At 41.1% G+C, this 16057-nt stretch overlaps 1 protein-coding gene across 19 annotated transcripts in view; it reads left to right on the top strand.

The window, feature by feature from the left end:
* TCF4 (transcription factor 4) overlaps positions 1–14049 on the top strand; it is a 329034-nt gene extending 314985 nt beyond the window's left edge. For 14 of the 19 annotated variants that reach the window (XM_083155221.1, XM_083155222.1, XM_083155213.1 and 11 more), the window contains 5 exons: positions 1659–1788; positions 2372–2534; positions 6750–6979; positions 8352–8492; positions 9727–14049. In XM_083155221.1, coding sequence (XP_083011347.1) covers positions 1659–1788; positions 2372–2534; positions 6750–6979; positions 8352–8488 — 660 coding nt within the window. In that variant the 3' untranslated portion in view covers positions 8489–8492; positions 9727–14049. The remainder of the gene's footprint in view (positions 1–1658; positions 1789–2371; positions 2535–6749; positions 6980–8351; positions 8493–9726) is intronic. The other 5 variants (XM_083155225.1, XM_083155218.1, XM_083155212.1 and 2 more) reach the window with 1 other exon arrangement.
* The last annotated feature ends 2008 nt before the right edge of the window (positions 14050–16057 follow it).

The raw sequence follows: 16057 nt of genomic DNA, 5'->3' as shown, positions 1-16057 counted from the left end.
ACTTTTTATCGCGTTGTAAGCCCCAGGGTCTTAACAAGAATGAACAGGTCCGAGCCACCAATTAGACCACGGCTAATTGAATAGGTCACATACGGTTTAATAAAAATCCTCCTGTTTCCACAGCTTTTACCTTGGTGGCATAGCTGGGAACAGGGCAGGGTATGAACTGTGTGATAACAGGAGTAGATCTGGAAGCCATCTTTTCCCACCCTCCTCCGCAGCTATAACGTAGAGACCTTGACTGATATTCTCCTGCGTTTGGCTGCATTTCTGTGATTTTAATTTTTTTCACACTACAAACAAAAGTTACTTCCAGTTAATTAAAAATCCCTCATTGATTTTATCTCACCAGGTGTTTGGGGCGAATAATCTCTTCTATTATTATTCATTGTTTGCAGAAATCGGAACGCTCGGGACAAACTTTGTACCACAAGTCCCCCTCTCTATAACTCCCTTAAATTCTTCTCCTATACACCTCTAAGCATACATCTACGTACAGAATTAATTTTTAAGTAGATTACCGTGTAATACATACCTCAATTAGTCCTTTAATTAATAACGCAGCTTAAATAAAACATTTCCAGCGGTTGGATTTTCCTTAGGCCTTTTTTTTTTCTTTCTTTCTTTAGAGTATAGTTTGTGGCAGATTTGGAAAACCGCAGAAACCTTACAGATGGGGGATTAGGATAGAACAATCTGGCAGCTGGATGCGAAACAAATAATCTTAGAAATCAGTGTGATATAAATTCTAACAACAGGAAAAATACTAATTAATCTTTATTTCTTTCATGTCGGATGACTGCGTGTCGATATAAACAACAAACAAAAAAAGGCGCACAATTATTGCTAAGAACCCGGCGGCTGGGTGCAGTTATTGGGAACAGCCTCGCATTGGCATATGTTATTGTCTGTTAAAAGTAGAAATACAGATGATGGTGTTTTAGTATTTATTTATTAGATTATATAAGTCCTTCGAATTGTGTCATTTCCTGTGGTTCCATTCAGCCGGGAACATTTCCGCGTGCATTTAGCGGAAGGCTCAGCAGGAATGCGCCCCTTCTGGGTTTTGTGCGGGGCACTTGACGATAGACAGTAAACATTTGTTTAAAATAAAACAACCCAGGGTCAGCGTAGAAGAGGGAACAGTGTTTCTTCTGCCGTGTTGCGCTACCAAATGAAGTGGCCTTGTCAGTGCCGTAGCTGCCACAAAAAGAGGATTAGACGGCATTGTGGCAAAGATGGCAGCCTTGAGAATTGCATCCCTTGAAACGAACGTTGAATGCCAATTGGAAATTCCAGCAGGATTTCTGAAAGCAATGGGGGGATTGAGAAGGCCCACAATTAAGCATATGGGCATTAAGATAATTGTCAGATCTGTTGGCGAACATGATAGAAGACAGATTGGTACGAATCGGTGCGCTTCGCTGCAGCACCCTGGGAGACAATTTGACGTTTTACCTGCCTGAGTTACTTTTCCATATTTGTCACTAAATGTGCAACACTGCATCTTACAAAGTGTTAAGTGCTGCCTGCTCAGGTAGCGCAAGGGCTCCCTCTAGTGTTGTTCTGCAAAAATGTTATGAATTCCAACAAGTAACATTATTATTATTTTTTTTGTAACTACTTCTTACCAGTTCGTGTGTCTTGTTTTTTTATAGGTGGGATCCCATCGGGAGGAGAGTCTGCGAGGCAGTCACTCGCTTGTGCCAAACCAGGTGTCCGTCCCCCAGTTACCTGTTCAGTCCGCCACGTCACCGGATTTAAATCCGCCTCAAGATCCGTACAGAGGTAGGAATGAGGCAACATTTTTTTAAAGCGGGTTTCTGTTATTTATCGATGAGTTTGCTCGGTTTATTGCTTCAGCGCAAGCTTCCTCCAGCCTACCTATAGAATATAAATAACTTGAAGTTGCAGTATCTTCCCTTTTATTTCTAAGAATTTTCTGTCCCATGCCGTGCTGCCTTCCCCCTGTAGGGGGCGCCCTGTTGCCTGCGCCTCTGGTTGAAGTCTGCAGAGCAGGTGCTGGAGTGTACTGTACTTTACTGGCGGCAACGCAAACCGTTCCGTCCGCTCATTAACTTTTTGAATTAAGCTCATAAACCTGTCTAAACCATTATAGAATCCACTATCTAAATCAGTACTTAGGTGTTAGTTTGCCCAACTTCCTTCATGCATCCTATAAATGGCCATTGATAAGCTTTAAAATAGACATTTTATTTTTATTTTCAATTTTATTTATTTTATTTAAAATTTGGTCCATACGTTTGAGTAAATCCCATGGCTGATTTCTGCTAGTACCCGATAAATGACTCCCGAGTCCTCTGTCTACAAGCGGTACCAATGCAATGAATGTTTCGGTGCTCCCTCACAGGAATCCCCACCGGCCTACAAGGACCGAATATGTCTCCCGGCAGCTCCGAAATTAAGTCCGACGACGAAGGAGATGAAAATCTTCAAGACTCGAAATCATCCGACGACAAGAAATTAGACGACGACAAGAAGGATATCAAATCAATAGCGAGGTCAAGATCTAGGTAACAGTACATAATAGTGTCGCTTCATTTAATTCCTTCACCGGACTTTGATGAAGTGAACAAGGATTGTGGAGATACCACGTTTTGTTTTCCCCATGGCTTATAAAACAAGTGCCTGGAGGAAACCAAGGGCCTAAATGTTCAGTCACACCTTCATTTCGGAGATGTACTCTCAAATACTGTGGTCGTACTATAGACTAATTAGTAGAATAGTGCTGTGTACACTGTTATAATCGCTGGGAATATGGTCGCAAGCGACCATATTGCCAGTGATGGAAGTGTGAAATCGCCGGGTGCGCGCTCCCGTTTTCAGCCCCATTGTAATCGCTGGTCGCATCAGCGCACCTTAAGGCTGTGCTCATCCACCTCTGGTATCACAGAACTGAAAAGGTTCTGATCTAGTGACCCACAGCTCATCGCAGAAGAACAACAACAGGGTTTCCGTATATTTTTGTCTTTAGTTGGAATGGACCACTGCCAGCTCTAACCATGGGTTAGTGGTCTTCGGGGCAATGGCCGTGGAATTTTTTCCATGCGAGTGTGGAGATTTGGAAGGAACCTGGTTTTTTGATTGATAAACCGTTGCCCGGACTATTAATGAACTTTGGGTTATTACTGCTTGGCGTGTGCCAGACAGATGAGCCCAGCTACGTTTTTCCATATCGGAGAGCCAGGTAGCAGAATGTGGACACAGTTCCTTCTGCAGCCCACTGGAAATATCCCTGGTGAACACTATCACCGATGTGGCAGCGGTGATAGGCTACGAGGAAGCACATTGACGACGATCATTTTGCATGGAGCTTCTTGGCACTATTACAGGCCGTTCTTTGGTACAGTGATTGCCTTAGGGACGCTATGACTTCTACTGGGCAACTGTCAGACAAACAGCCAACGATGTAACCGGATATAGGGGGACCAGTGAATGCAGCTGTTACACCAGGCGACACCATCGCTGGTACGATTGCTCATGTATCAAAGTTAGGAGTTTAGGGGTAATTCAGGCCTGTAGTACGCATGCGTGAGTCCTGTCACATTTTTTTCCCACGCTGTTCGCAAGGTGATTGACAGGAAGTAGGCGTTCGTGGTGGAAACTGGGCATTTAGTGGTAGGGTACTCTTTACCTACAACGGCGCCTTGGGCATCGCAAGGTAAAAAATCGCATGCGATGCGACCGACGCGATTACCGCAATTTCACATAGGGAACAATGTTAAATGGCCCAATTGACCCGATTTTACATAGGGAACAATGTTAAATGGCCCACAGAGCCCAAATAGGCACCCTCAAGTGTGAAATGCCCCCCCCCCAATTGTTAACGCCACCCCACAATCAACGTCAACCCGAAGCGTAGCGAGCCCGCGACCTCCAACCTTTTCATACCCCCACTATCCACGACGGCGTGGAGTTGAGAATAGAAAGTGTGGCGAGCCACCGAGCCCGAAGCGTGGCGAGCGCACGCGGATACCTTCACAGGTATCTGCGTCCCCTCGCGGGCTCCACAGGTATTCGCGTCCCCTCGCTGCGCTCGCCACACTTTCTATTCTCAACTTCACGCCGACGTGGATAGTGGGGGTATGAAAAGGTCGTAGGACGCGTAGCGCCGCCCCTCGCGGGCTCTCTGCGCTCGCCACGCTTTGGGTTGACGTTGATCGTGGGGTGGCGTTAAAAATTGGGGGGGCCATTTCACACTTGAGGGTGCCTATTTGGGCTCTGTGGGCCATTTAACATTGTTCCCTATGTAAAATCGGGTCAATTGGGCCATTTAACATTGTTCCCTATGTGAAATCGCGGTAATCGCGTCGGTCGCATCGCATGCGATTTTTGGTCGCATGTGATGCGACCGACGCGATTTACATTTTAACATGTATTTCTATGTGAAATCGCGGGCATCGCATCGGTCGCCATTATAATGGCATGCGATGGGCGCCGTTCTAGGTAAAGAGTGCCAGTGGTAGTGCTAAGAAAAACCGCAAGTGTGTCTAGGAAGGCAAATGGACATATTCGCTCAGCTGCAAATAGCAATTCATATTCATTCTCACAGCGAGCAAGGCAGGATTCATTTTAGCGGGGCGAACGCTCAACTGGACACTGGTCGCTGCGAATTTGCAACCATGCCATTAGGTCTAATTTGGCCACTAGACTAAACTGCTACCACCAGGGAAGCAAATAGCTTCTGATCTGTGTATTGTTGGACAATATACTGACCTAGTGATGCTAACCCCTTCATACAGTATTTGTGCAGTACAACTTTGCGGTGAGTACGGTGTGCAGTCTTTCTTGATAATAACTAAGAATACATTTCAATGCACTGGCCCTTGGGTGGTTCCTCTCCATAATCAGAGGTGGTATTGTTGGAAAGTGTACTTCGGTGCCTCGTGCTCAGTTTCATGGCTGCAATAATTCATGTTATTGTCAATGTACAATACAAGTGTTTATCTATCATCGGGTAACTTTACCGTGTTGGTTTTTTGCTTATGTTTGTGTCTTTCTACCAGTATTTCTGTTACTCCTTGATACCAAACCGCTAAGACCTGCCATGTGCTTCGGAGATAACCAAAGAGCGGTATTGTGCTGTACTAACAAGAAGTAAGCAGCGCTCTCCGATGTCATGGCTGAAAGGCACAGACAAAAGCAATTGCAGGTTTACTGGAAGTCCCAGGAGGACACACGCCTGCCAATAGGATACAGTTATCTGTAGGTGTCAAATATCTTTTTAAAGTACAGGTGCCAAATACACTTTTCCAACATCTGAGATTTCTGATTTTTCTATTTGCAGGAGATTTTCATTTTGTAAATGTGACACTAATGAGATCATATAATTCTGTCTGCAGCGCCTTGCGCTGCGCATCACTGAGCCTGTAATAATTCAATTGTCATTTTTTTTTTATGTGACGTGTTTTCAGCATAAGATAAAGACGCGAGTATGCTTTCACATCGTTTGGTAAAAGCTATATGACAGTAATTAGAAACTGATTTAGCTGTGATTTAGTTTTGATTTGCAGTTAAAATAGTTACGTATAATAGGATATAAAAACCCATATTCACACGCGTTGCAATAACTTTATACAGAGCAGTGGTAGTCAGCTTGTTGTGGCCTTGCAGGGGTACTAGGATTTGTATTCTTAGAACTGGAGAGCGTAGATGGGGCGGATGTCTGGGGAGCGTAGATGGGGCGGATGTCAGGGGGGCGTAGATGGAGAGGATGTCTGGGGAGCGTAGATGGGGAGGATGTCTGGAGAGCGTAGATGGGGAGGATGTCTGGGGAGCGTAGATGGGCAGGATGTCTGGGGAGCGTAGATGGGGCGGATGTCAGGGGGGCGTAGATGGAGAGGATGTCTGGGGAGCGTAGATGGGGAGGATGTCTGGAGAGCGTAGATGGGGAGGATGTCTGGGGAGCGTAGATGGGGCGGATGTCTGGGGAGCGTAGATGGGGAGGATGTCTGGGAAACGTAGATGGGGCGGATGTCTGGGGAGCGTAGATGGGGAGGATGTCTGGGAAACGTAGATGGGGCGGATGTCTGGGGAGCGTAGATGGGGAGGATGTCTGGGGAGCGTAGTTGGGGTGGATGTCTGGGGAGCGTAGATGGAGAGGATGTCTGGGGAGCGTAGATGGAGAGGATGTCTGGGGAGCGTAGATGGGGAGGATGTCTGGAGAGCGTAGATGGGGAGGATGTCTGGGGAGCGTAGATGGGGCGGATGTCTGGGGAGCGTAGATGGGGCGGATGTCTGGGGAGCGTAGATGGGGCGGATGTCTGGGGAGCGTAGATGGGGCGGATGTCTGGGGAGCGTAGATGGGGCGGATGTCTGGGGAGCGTAGATGGGGCGGATGTCTGGGGAGCGTAGATGGGGCGGATGTCTGGGGAGCGTAGATGGGGCGGATGTCTGGGGAGCGTAGATGGGGCGGATGTCTGGGGAGCGTAGATGGGGCGGATGTCTGGGGAGCGTAGATGGGCAAGATGTCTGGGGAGCGTAGATGGGGCGGATGTCTTGGGAGCGCAGCTGGGGCGGATGTCTGGAGAGCGCAGCTGGGGCGGATATTTGGTGGACTTGTGACATGTAACTTTCATCCGAATATTGTCCTATGTTGGTACAACACACAACAGCCTGTGTGTTTGTGTTCATCAATGCTTTAACCTGTTCATTTTCCCAAAATTGTGCATGATGTATTTTATTTTCTTGTACGGAGTCTTTATTGAAAAATGTTCATTATCTCTCAGCAATAACGATGATGAGGATCTGACACCCGAGCAGAAGGCGGAGAGGGAGAAAGAAAGAAGGATGGCAAACAACGCTCGCGAGCGTCTCCGAGTACGCGATATCAATGAGGCTTTCAAGGAATTGGGGCGGATGGTTCAACTTCACCTTAAGAGCGATAAGCCACAGACCAAGCTCCTAATATTACATCAGGCTGTAGCCGTGATCCTCAGCTTAGAGCAGCAAGTCCGGGGTGGGTTTCTGCATTCTTCCCGTACTCCTAAATTATACAAACCTTTACACAATTTTTTTTACAGTCGGGAATTGAGGCCTCAGATGAGGTTCTAGAATATGTGTTTGGGTTCCACTTTTAGACTTGCAGTGTATTCTTGTCAGATGAACTCTTTTTGGGACCCAGAACAGTGGCACACTAACATGGGATCCCCTGAACAATGGCACCACTGGTACATGGGCCCGAAAACAATGGCACCACTGATATATGGGCCCGTGAACAATGGCATACTGACACTTGGGACCCAGAACAATGGCACTCTAACATTCAGTGTCCTAGAACACCTGACTGTTGGGATACCAGGACAATAACAAACTGACACTTGGGTCCCTAAAACAATGGCATAATGATACGTGGGACCCAGAACAATGGCACTCTAACATTCAGTCCTAGAACACCTGACTGTTGGGATACCAGAACAATGATACATGGACCCCAGAACAATGGCATGCTGACACTTGTAACCCAGAACAATTGCACTCTGACATTCTTTGTCCTAGATCACTTGACTATTGGGATGCCAGGACAATGACATACTGACACTTGGGTCCCTAGGCCAATGTCATAATGATACTTGGAACCCAGAACAATGAAACTCCTTGTTCTAGAATAATGGAACCTGACTGTTGGATACCAGAACCATGACACATGGTCCCCAGAACAATGGCATACTGACACTTGGGTCCCTAGAACAATAGCATATTGTGATTCAGGGCTCTAGAAAAATGGCACCTGACACTTAAGGTGCCTAAACAGTGACACATTGACACTTGCATTGAAAGAAGAAAGGCACACTAACACTTGGGGTGCGAAAAGCATGGCACACTGTCTGGTTCTCAGCTAAAAAGGTGTCATGCACTAGATGGCAGACTGGAGGCAGCCTCCTATGGTTACACAGCCAAAGCATTAAAGACATTGCGGTTGACTGATGTAGAAGGCAACTCAAAGTTATGATCACTGATTTCGAGGGATTGCACGGGGCTCACACTTTTTGTATTATTCATGAATATTCAGTGTTGTGATGAAGTCGCAGACAACTAATCCTTCTGAACTAGTAGCAAAATGGAACAGTTTAACATTCATCTTAGTGTATGTTCCCTGCCTAAGTGAATGTCAGTGGACCATTTATAGAAAAGTCTGCAGCACTAGAATCACCACTAAATTGGAGGGTTGCAATTCAAACTAGACCCCCCCCCCCCCCCCCCACTCCCACTGTGAGGCCTCCTCTGGATTTCAATCGATTTTAACCGGATTTTTAATTATTGTGTGTTTTTATTTCTTTAAATAAATGTGATGATGTGTGTGTGTAATTTTATTACCTGGTTGCTTGCAGAAAGAAACTTAAATCCGAAAGCAGCGTGTCTGAAGAGAAGGGAAGAAGAAAAAGTCTCTTCGGACCCTTCACCTTTATCCCTATCAGGACCCCACGGTGGAATGGGGGATGCATCAAATCACTTGGGACAGATGTAAAAAGGTAAGTTTTTTACAATGGTCGGTACTTATATGTTAGTTAGGCGCCCACTATAGTTAGTATGCTCATACCCCCACTATCCATGTCGGCATGGAGTTGATTTTATATAGTGTGGCGTGCACAGCGAGCCACTGAGCCCGAAGCGTGGCGAGGGGACGCGGAAAACTAAGCAAATAGCTTAGTGGGCGCCCAACTAACATATAAGTACCCAATGGTTTATAAATCAAAACTAATATAGAACTTGCGCAATATGATGTAATAAAAGTAAGTGTCTAGTCTCTAGTGCAAGTATATTGATGACATTTTTTGTTTGACTACGATGTTTGTCACCATGAAATAACTTTTTCTTAGCTGGAGATATACTTTAATAAGTAATTACATCATCAGGCTCTTTGCCATCCATAAAAATATACACTACTGTGGGTGTAGAGTGGACCTCTAAGGGTTCTCCACAATCCACAGGGCCCGGCGCTAGATGAAGAGAAAAATATTTATTTTTGTAAAAAATTAACTGAAAAATTAAAAAAATATATATTTTTAAATTAAATATATGTTCATGTGCTATAAACACATGAATAAAAATAACATGCCCCTTCACAGAAAAAAAAAAACCTGATTTTTTTACACCAAAATTAAAAAAAAAAAACTTTTAGTTTAAAAGTTCACATTCCAGCTCTCCATCAAAAGATGGAGAATTTCTACACGGAGAGAGACGGCGAAAATCACTTAGAAAGACGGCGAATATTTCACATTGAATAGGGTGGTTCACTTTTGGAGAGCAAAATGCTCCGTCCAAGGTGAAAAAAGCAAAAATTCTCCATAAAACACGGAGAATTTTTCTCATTGAATACTGCCCTATGTATCTCTTTTTTTATATTACAAAGCTAAAATGATAATTGTACTGAATTGTATGTTTGAAAAGTGTGCTTGTTTTAGATTTCCCATTTGTGATATTGAATAATTGAAATAAAAACTAGGTATCAAGTTGCTATTATTATTGTGTATTATTTATAGAATGCATTCCTTTTAAGGTAATAGTAATTAAGATGTAATATTTGGTGATATTCAAATATGGCAGCCCATTCTTTATTCTTTACATTAGTATCTTTAATCTTGGCAAAGTAACTACAATTAATGTTTAAACATATGTTTGGTGTATTCAGTTCATACTAATTATTGTTTGAAAAAGAAATGTATATTTACTAACATCTGGTTTCCCGGTGTGCTCTCATTTCAGGTCCACGTTCTTTTTGAATTTCTTCTTTTAGGCAAGAAGCCACTTCCTTAACAGCTGTATTATCTTAAACCCACGTAAACTTTTCTCCCTAGACCCTTTTTTTTTGTAAAATAAGACAAGTCTGAGTAGATATATGCATTACAGACGCAAGAGGTATCGGCAGTCCCGACACAAGAGCCGCGAATCTCGGAGGACTCTTCGCCTATGATACTGAATGTTCCGAGCAGTACGTTGCAGGCTGCGGTTTAAGCGGCCCAGACAGTGAATGGCAATCTACTCCACGCTGTGGAACAGTGCATTTGTGCCTAAACTTCTTTTGGAAAAAAACAAAAACAAATATATAATTAATTTGTAAGTCTGAAAAAAAAATATTTAATTTAAAATTGTATACTTGCAATAATGAAAAAGTGTACTTCTGGAGGACAACAAAAAAAAGACATTTTTTGTTGGTGTTGAATTCCACTAGTGTTTATATTTTCTGGAGGAAAAAAAATGGGGGGTGCTTTGCTGCCCAGATATTTACAAAACCAGCAAATGTCCGAATAAAAAATGTAGTGATGATTTTAGCCATTCCTAAGGGTAGGAGGAACAGATGGAACGAATAGACCTATGACAAATATATAAATATATATATATAAATATATATGAAACTGTAGTGCATATGGTAGACTTTGGTTCATTTGTTTTAAGAAAAAAAACTGTTTTTGCTCCTGTACAAATAATAATGATGAATTACTTTTTTTTTTCTTAAAAAGAGACTTTACTGTAAATAGGTTTTTTTTGTGTGTCCTCTCTGTCCTGATTTTCTATTTTTTTTTTTTTCTTCTCGTTTTTGTTCTTGCGACTTGTCATGTGAACTCTGTGGGAAGGTAATGCAGGATAATAAGACTATTCTTGCTTCTCAGTCATTTACAGAGTTGTTATTCCTGGCTATGGAAATGCAGGTCTTAAGACGCACCATGTACATATATTGCAGGCAACATAGACTCTTGAGTTTTGCCATTATGTAAAGCTGCACATTCGAGTCTATTCTGGGATTTTTTCATAGGTACAAGGTTAGAATGCTACAAAATTGTTACCACTGTGCCTTCCAATGTTTATATCATCACTAAGGAAAAGAAAAAAAAATTACAAAAAAAAAAAAATCTTGAGTGGCTGTGATATAGCTAACCAATTACAAGTGTTAACTACATATGTAGCTAAAGCAGTATGCAAAAAGACAACGTGGTCGGACTATTCTATATCTGTAATGAGTATTGCGTGGCCGATGACCACTTGCTGCCATAATGTTAAATGGCAATGGCCAATCAATGGTAAAGCGATACCTGGCCGACCATGGGAGTATGGATGTATGGGAGTATATAGCACTTTCTTGAGTGTGGCAACAAAGGTTTTCTTGGGCCAGTACGAATGTGATTTATTTTTGGAAGCTTGGTGTCACTTTTCTGCCCAACAAAAACTGGCAACCACAGACCCAGCTACCACTGCAGAGCCTTTCATGGTTTTGGTATACAGTAGAACTTATATACTGACCTTTTCATAAGGTCTTTGTTTAGACTCTATTGTCACAAATGTCAGCCTTTATTTTTCCAGCCACACAAACTTGGCATGTATTAAACTTTATCCCTCGTTTAAGTAGGATTATCGTCATTTAGCCCCTGTGAACGCCATAAATCGGTCTAAATGTCCATCTGTTCTCCAGCTATATACATTCAGAAACGACAATTGCATTTGTAAATTTTATGCAACAAAATGACAAACGTATCATTATTTTGAAATCGTGTATGTAAAATTTATATTTTTACATGTAGACTCTTGTTATTATGTGTTTTAATATGTTGTATTGGAATTTTTTTTATTTTTTAATCTATGTGGTTGAAAAAAAAAAAAACTTTTAAAGATGCGAAAATTTTGTGTTTGTTTCCAAAATCATAAATGAAAAAAAAAAAAAAACAGCCAGTTGCCCTGTATTAATTTTCATATGCTCCATATGTATGATGAACCACTGTAAATATGTTAAATGTGGAAACAAAAAAAAAAACAGATTGTGTCATTGTACATTATTTTTATTTTCTTTATCATTTTTTTTTTTTTATTAGATGTGGAGGTGGATTTAGGGTTGGTCAGACGTTATAAAATATGCTGTTACTTATTGTATCTATAGTAGAACCCTGGTATCGGAAGTTTCACATATTTCTTCATTGAGCTAAAAGATGATGTACATTGTATTATAAAACTATTTTCAGTTTTGCATCTTTTCGCAGGGTAAACCTTGTCCAGCAGTTATACAGAACTCAACATAGGTCAAATACATTTTTAAATTTACTGTCAAATATTTAAACTTTTCTGTACACTTTTTTTTTTTTTTTTAAGTTGAGCTGGAACATTTCTTTTATACATTTTATTTTTAATTATACGTTTGCATTGCCTAGGATTGCAAAAAAATAATAATGATGATAGAAGATGTATACATGAACAATTATACATAGCAATTTTAAACCTACAGTATTTGAAAGCAAAGTGGTGCTTAACGGTTTTTTCAACCTTAAAATATTGCATTATTGTGAGTTCTGTTTAGTGATAAACACTTGAAAAGTAATTGCAATTGTATGTGTGATCTCCGTACAAGACAGGCTTCAGTTACCACATGGTGTAATAAAAAAAAAAAATGTTTCTATACCTTAATTCTCTTATATGAATTCATGATTGGAAAATCTGCAGACGGGTTCATGAATATTAGCCCTGATTTTAGATTATGACACCGTGCAGTGTATATTTGTAATATAATAAAGTTTTGTTGAGCTTTGGTGGTAGACTTGCAAAAAGATTCTAACCTGGAACACTACTTTAAATTGTATTTGTTGCCTATATTGTGAGTTATGCCACTATAAGAACCTTTGCTGCAGAGTCATCACTGAGGCCCGAAAATAATGCAGCCCATTAATTTACTAGGAAGTACGGAGAGGCTACTTCCTAGTAAATGGACAAACTGTAATCTTATAAAGGTGGTTGCAGCCACAAATTTATGTCTGCTCTCAGTATAGGCCACAATTGTACTACAACAATCCACCTCCACATTAAATTCCAGCTTCACCAAACACATACGATTATATTGTGTCCATTGAAGGGAATTTTTAGCAAATGTCTGTAGCATAGAGCAAGGAACCAGACCATTAATACAACTGTTAATCCAACCAGCAATGCAATCTATTCTGGTTCAGTCTTCCGATTTTTTTTTTCTGCAAACGGGGTGATATAATGGACGTAAGGTGCAAAATATTTAATTTCGGCGTACCACGCAAGTGGAGTATTAATTGTATAAAAGCTGAGTAGTACCTCCCAGACAGAAATCTGCAAAGGCATCAGAACAAAGAAGCACAAACAACAACAAATTAAAAACTGGAACAAAATGTATCAAGGCAGAATATCGGATTCTGTCATATGGGGTACTGGAGCCTTTCTGCCTTCATTTTTCTTATTCATGCTCTATCTTTTCCCTCGAAGGACTTGAAATTGATGCATCTGTGTGCAGTGCTGGGTTTTCCATATTCATTTCAAGTATTATAGACATATGTAATGGTGAAAATATATGAACTGTGGCCTTTTTTTCATTGTTACTTGTAATGCAATTAAGTGAAGATAAGGTTTAAAAAAACAAAAACAGAAATTCACCACGTATCAGTGCCTGGCTTTTATTATAAAGATTTTCTTTTGTCTAGTGCTCTTTTTGCTATACAAATAGACTGTAGTAGTCCCTGATGCATTAAAACAAAATAATACTTAAAAATAAAAAATACTATAATTGGCTCACTTCCACTGGATCTTCCCCCCCCCCCCCCCCCCCGCACCCGCAATTATTTTTGTTTCACTGTTTTTTACATTGGGTTGCAAATATGAAAAGTGTAAGTTGTTTCCATTATTTTTTTTTTTATAGCCTTTAAGATTCCTCTCCCCAAAACCATTCACCCACCCTCTTGGGTCATGGAGGAGGCTTTTTTTTTTTTATAAATTTTTTTTTTTGCGACTGAACAAATTCATGACAAAAAATATAAAAAAATAGGAAAATACAGGCAAAAGAAAATAAAAATAAAAGAACAGTTACACCTTGTTCTCAATGTGTGGCTGAGTGCCTCAATTTTTTTTTTCATGTTTTTGATGTGGTTCTGATTTGTAGAAGTGTCCAAACAGGATGGGTGCTGGAGTTTCTTTGGGAAAAAAAATGCACAGCATAGTCTAGGCCATTACCTGTCTTTCAACAGTAGTTATTTCAATGCAGCCATGTACATAACCGTTATGTAGCAATAAATGTGCCATTTTTATAAACTGTTTGCTTGTTTTATTGTGGTGGTTATTTTTTTCTTTTTTTTTTTTTTGTATAGTTTTCGCGAATAGTAAGCTCACAGCCATAACGGAAAAAATAATGGTAGGACTGTAAATACATTTTTTTTAATTGTGTCTATAAAACGTATTCACTCCCTTTGAAATAGATTTATGTAGCAATGCTATCAAATGAAATAAAAGCCCTTTATTAAATACAAATAAAAGCTGTTGAGGGACTGGTTTCCCAATAAAAGCCCTCTGTCTGCTAATAACAGTACCAGGAGGAGACTCCTGGGACGGCATGTCTGGCTTTGATAGCACTTTCAATGTGAATTCACTGTCAGGTCCTCATGGGCGTGGTTAATTTTTGCAGCCACTAGGAAAGCTCCGCCATTGGCTTGGATGGTATTCTCATGAGTAACTGCAGGGCTCCAAAAAGTAAAGTCTTATGGGTAAATTTACTAAAGCTTCGATTGCATCCTACAAAATGATAGACAAAATCTGGTTGCTATGGTGACATCACCTTGTTTCATTTTTAGAAGGTTTAGTAAATGTATCCCTTGGTCTCATCGGAGCATAGGCGTTGTCTCCACTTCGGTGGAGATGTAGGGGAGATTCACTTGTTTTCAACATCATCCTATAAATTCAGGTTTTGGAACAACCTCCACTATTGTTGGAACACAGAAAGCCAGAAATGTGAAAAAATTATGTCGACCTTTTCAGGTTAAACTTTTCCCAGTGACGCATCAACCTTTTTGGAGTCCACCTACTATACCAAACCTGTTATTTATAAATCAATAGAAGTTTATAAATCAATAGCAATGTGCTATTACCTATGTGGCAATGTGAGATAGCAGATCCTTATGAGGTGTGTTCTAGAGAAATTGGTCAATCAAAAAGTGCATTCGTTTTTTTTTTCTTTTTATTTATTGAGGAAATACTTGAGCATTGTTGCTGTGTTTTGTGCTGATCAGTGGTATTATTTAAATAAAATTATTTGAATTCGAAAATAAAATGAGACAGTTGCTATAGGGTATAAATACAGTCCCCTTTTGTACGGGAAACATACGAATACCTGGCAGTCAGGATCCCACGGCCGCCATCCCGATGGAGGGAATTTTAACGGGTCAGGTAAATATAATTCCCCTCCCCAACCCTCCCTTCCAGAAACCTAACCCAACCCCCCGACCCCTGCTGCCTAACACTAACCATCCCTATTGGTGCCTAACCCCAAAACTGTTGCTGTCTAAAATAATTCCCTCCTCAGTGCCTCACCCTAACCTTCCACTCCCGGCAACCTAACCCTAATGTCTTTTCCCAGTTGGGATGCCGGCTGTTAATATTCTTGCATCTTCATCCTTGCGCTGTTCTGGCATCGGTCTTCTGAAGGCAGTTGGGTTGCCGGCATTCAGTATAACGGCTGCCGGGATGCTCAACTGCACACACTTTAAATCCTTAAGGATTGTTTTTAACCATGTACTCTTGTACATTAGCAAGAATAGCAGATAGTTTACATATAGCCAGACACTAGCCGTATTGCAAGAACAAATTTTTATTATTGCAGTCAGTGGTCTTTGTCCTGTTCCTGCTCTAGAAGATTGTTTCAGGCTCAACCAGTCTTGTTTTATATGATTGCTACAAACACCAACGAGGTGAATACATGTTCTAAAATGCGGCTTTATAAATGCAGACATGACATCAATGTGCCAGTGCGGCAAACCGAACAGCTTGTTGTTGGCTGGTAGCAGCTCACGTATAACCCTGTAAACTGCTGGAATTTAAGAGACTTTTCAATCTGAGATAAGCCTAAAGTCTCACTAATCCACAGAATCTCTGCAAATGTGGAATATTCGCTGCTCGGAAGTCTACAAGCTGTTTAGACTTCATAGTAAAGCAAGATGTTTACCGTCATTTGGAAAGAGAACTGCCCAACCTTCCGGAAATACTTATGGATGATACGATTGAGTTTCACTAACTTGTACTGATATTTACTTAAAGAGAAAGTAACACA

The sequence above is a fragment of the Crinia signifera genome, chromosome 1 (assembly GCF_055691185.1).
Source record: "Crinia signifera chromosome 1, ASM5569118v1, whole genome shotgun sequence".
NCBI classification, from domain to species: Eukaryota; Metazoa; Chordata; class Amphibia; order Anura; family Myobatrachidae; genus Crinia; species Crinia signifera.
Note: the sequence above shows the minus strand (reverse complement) of the source record. Positions and strands in the feature narration are given on the sequence as shown.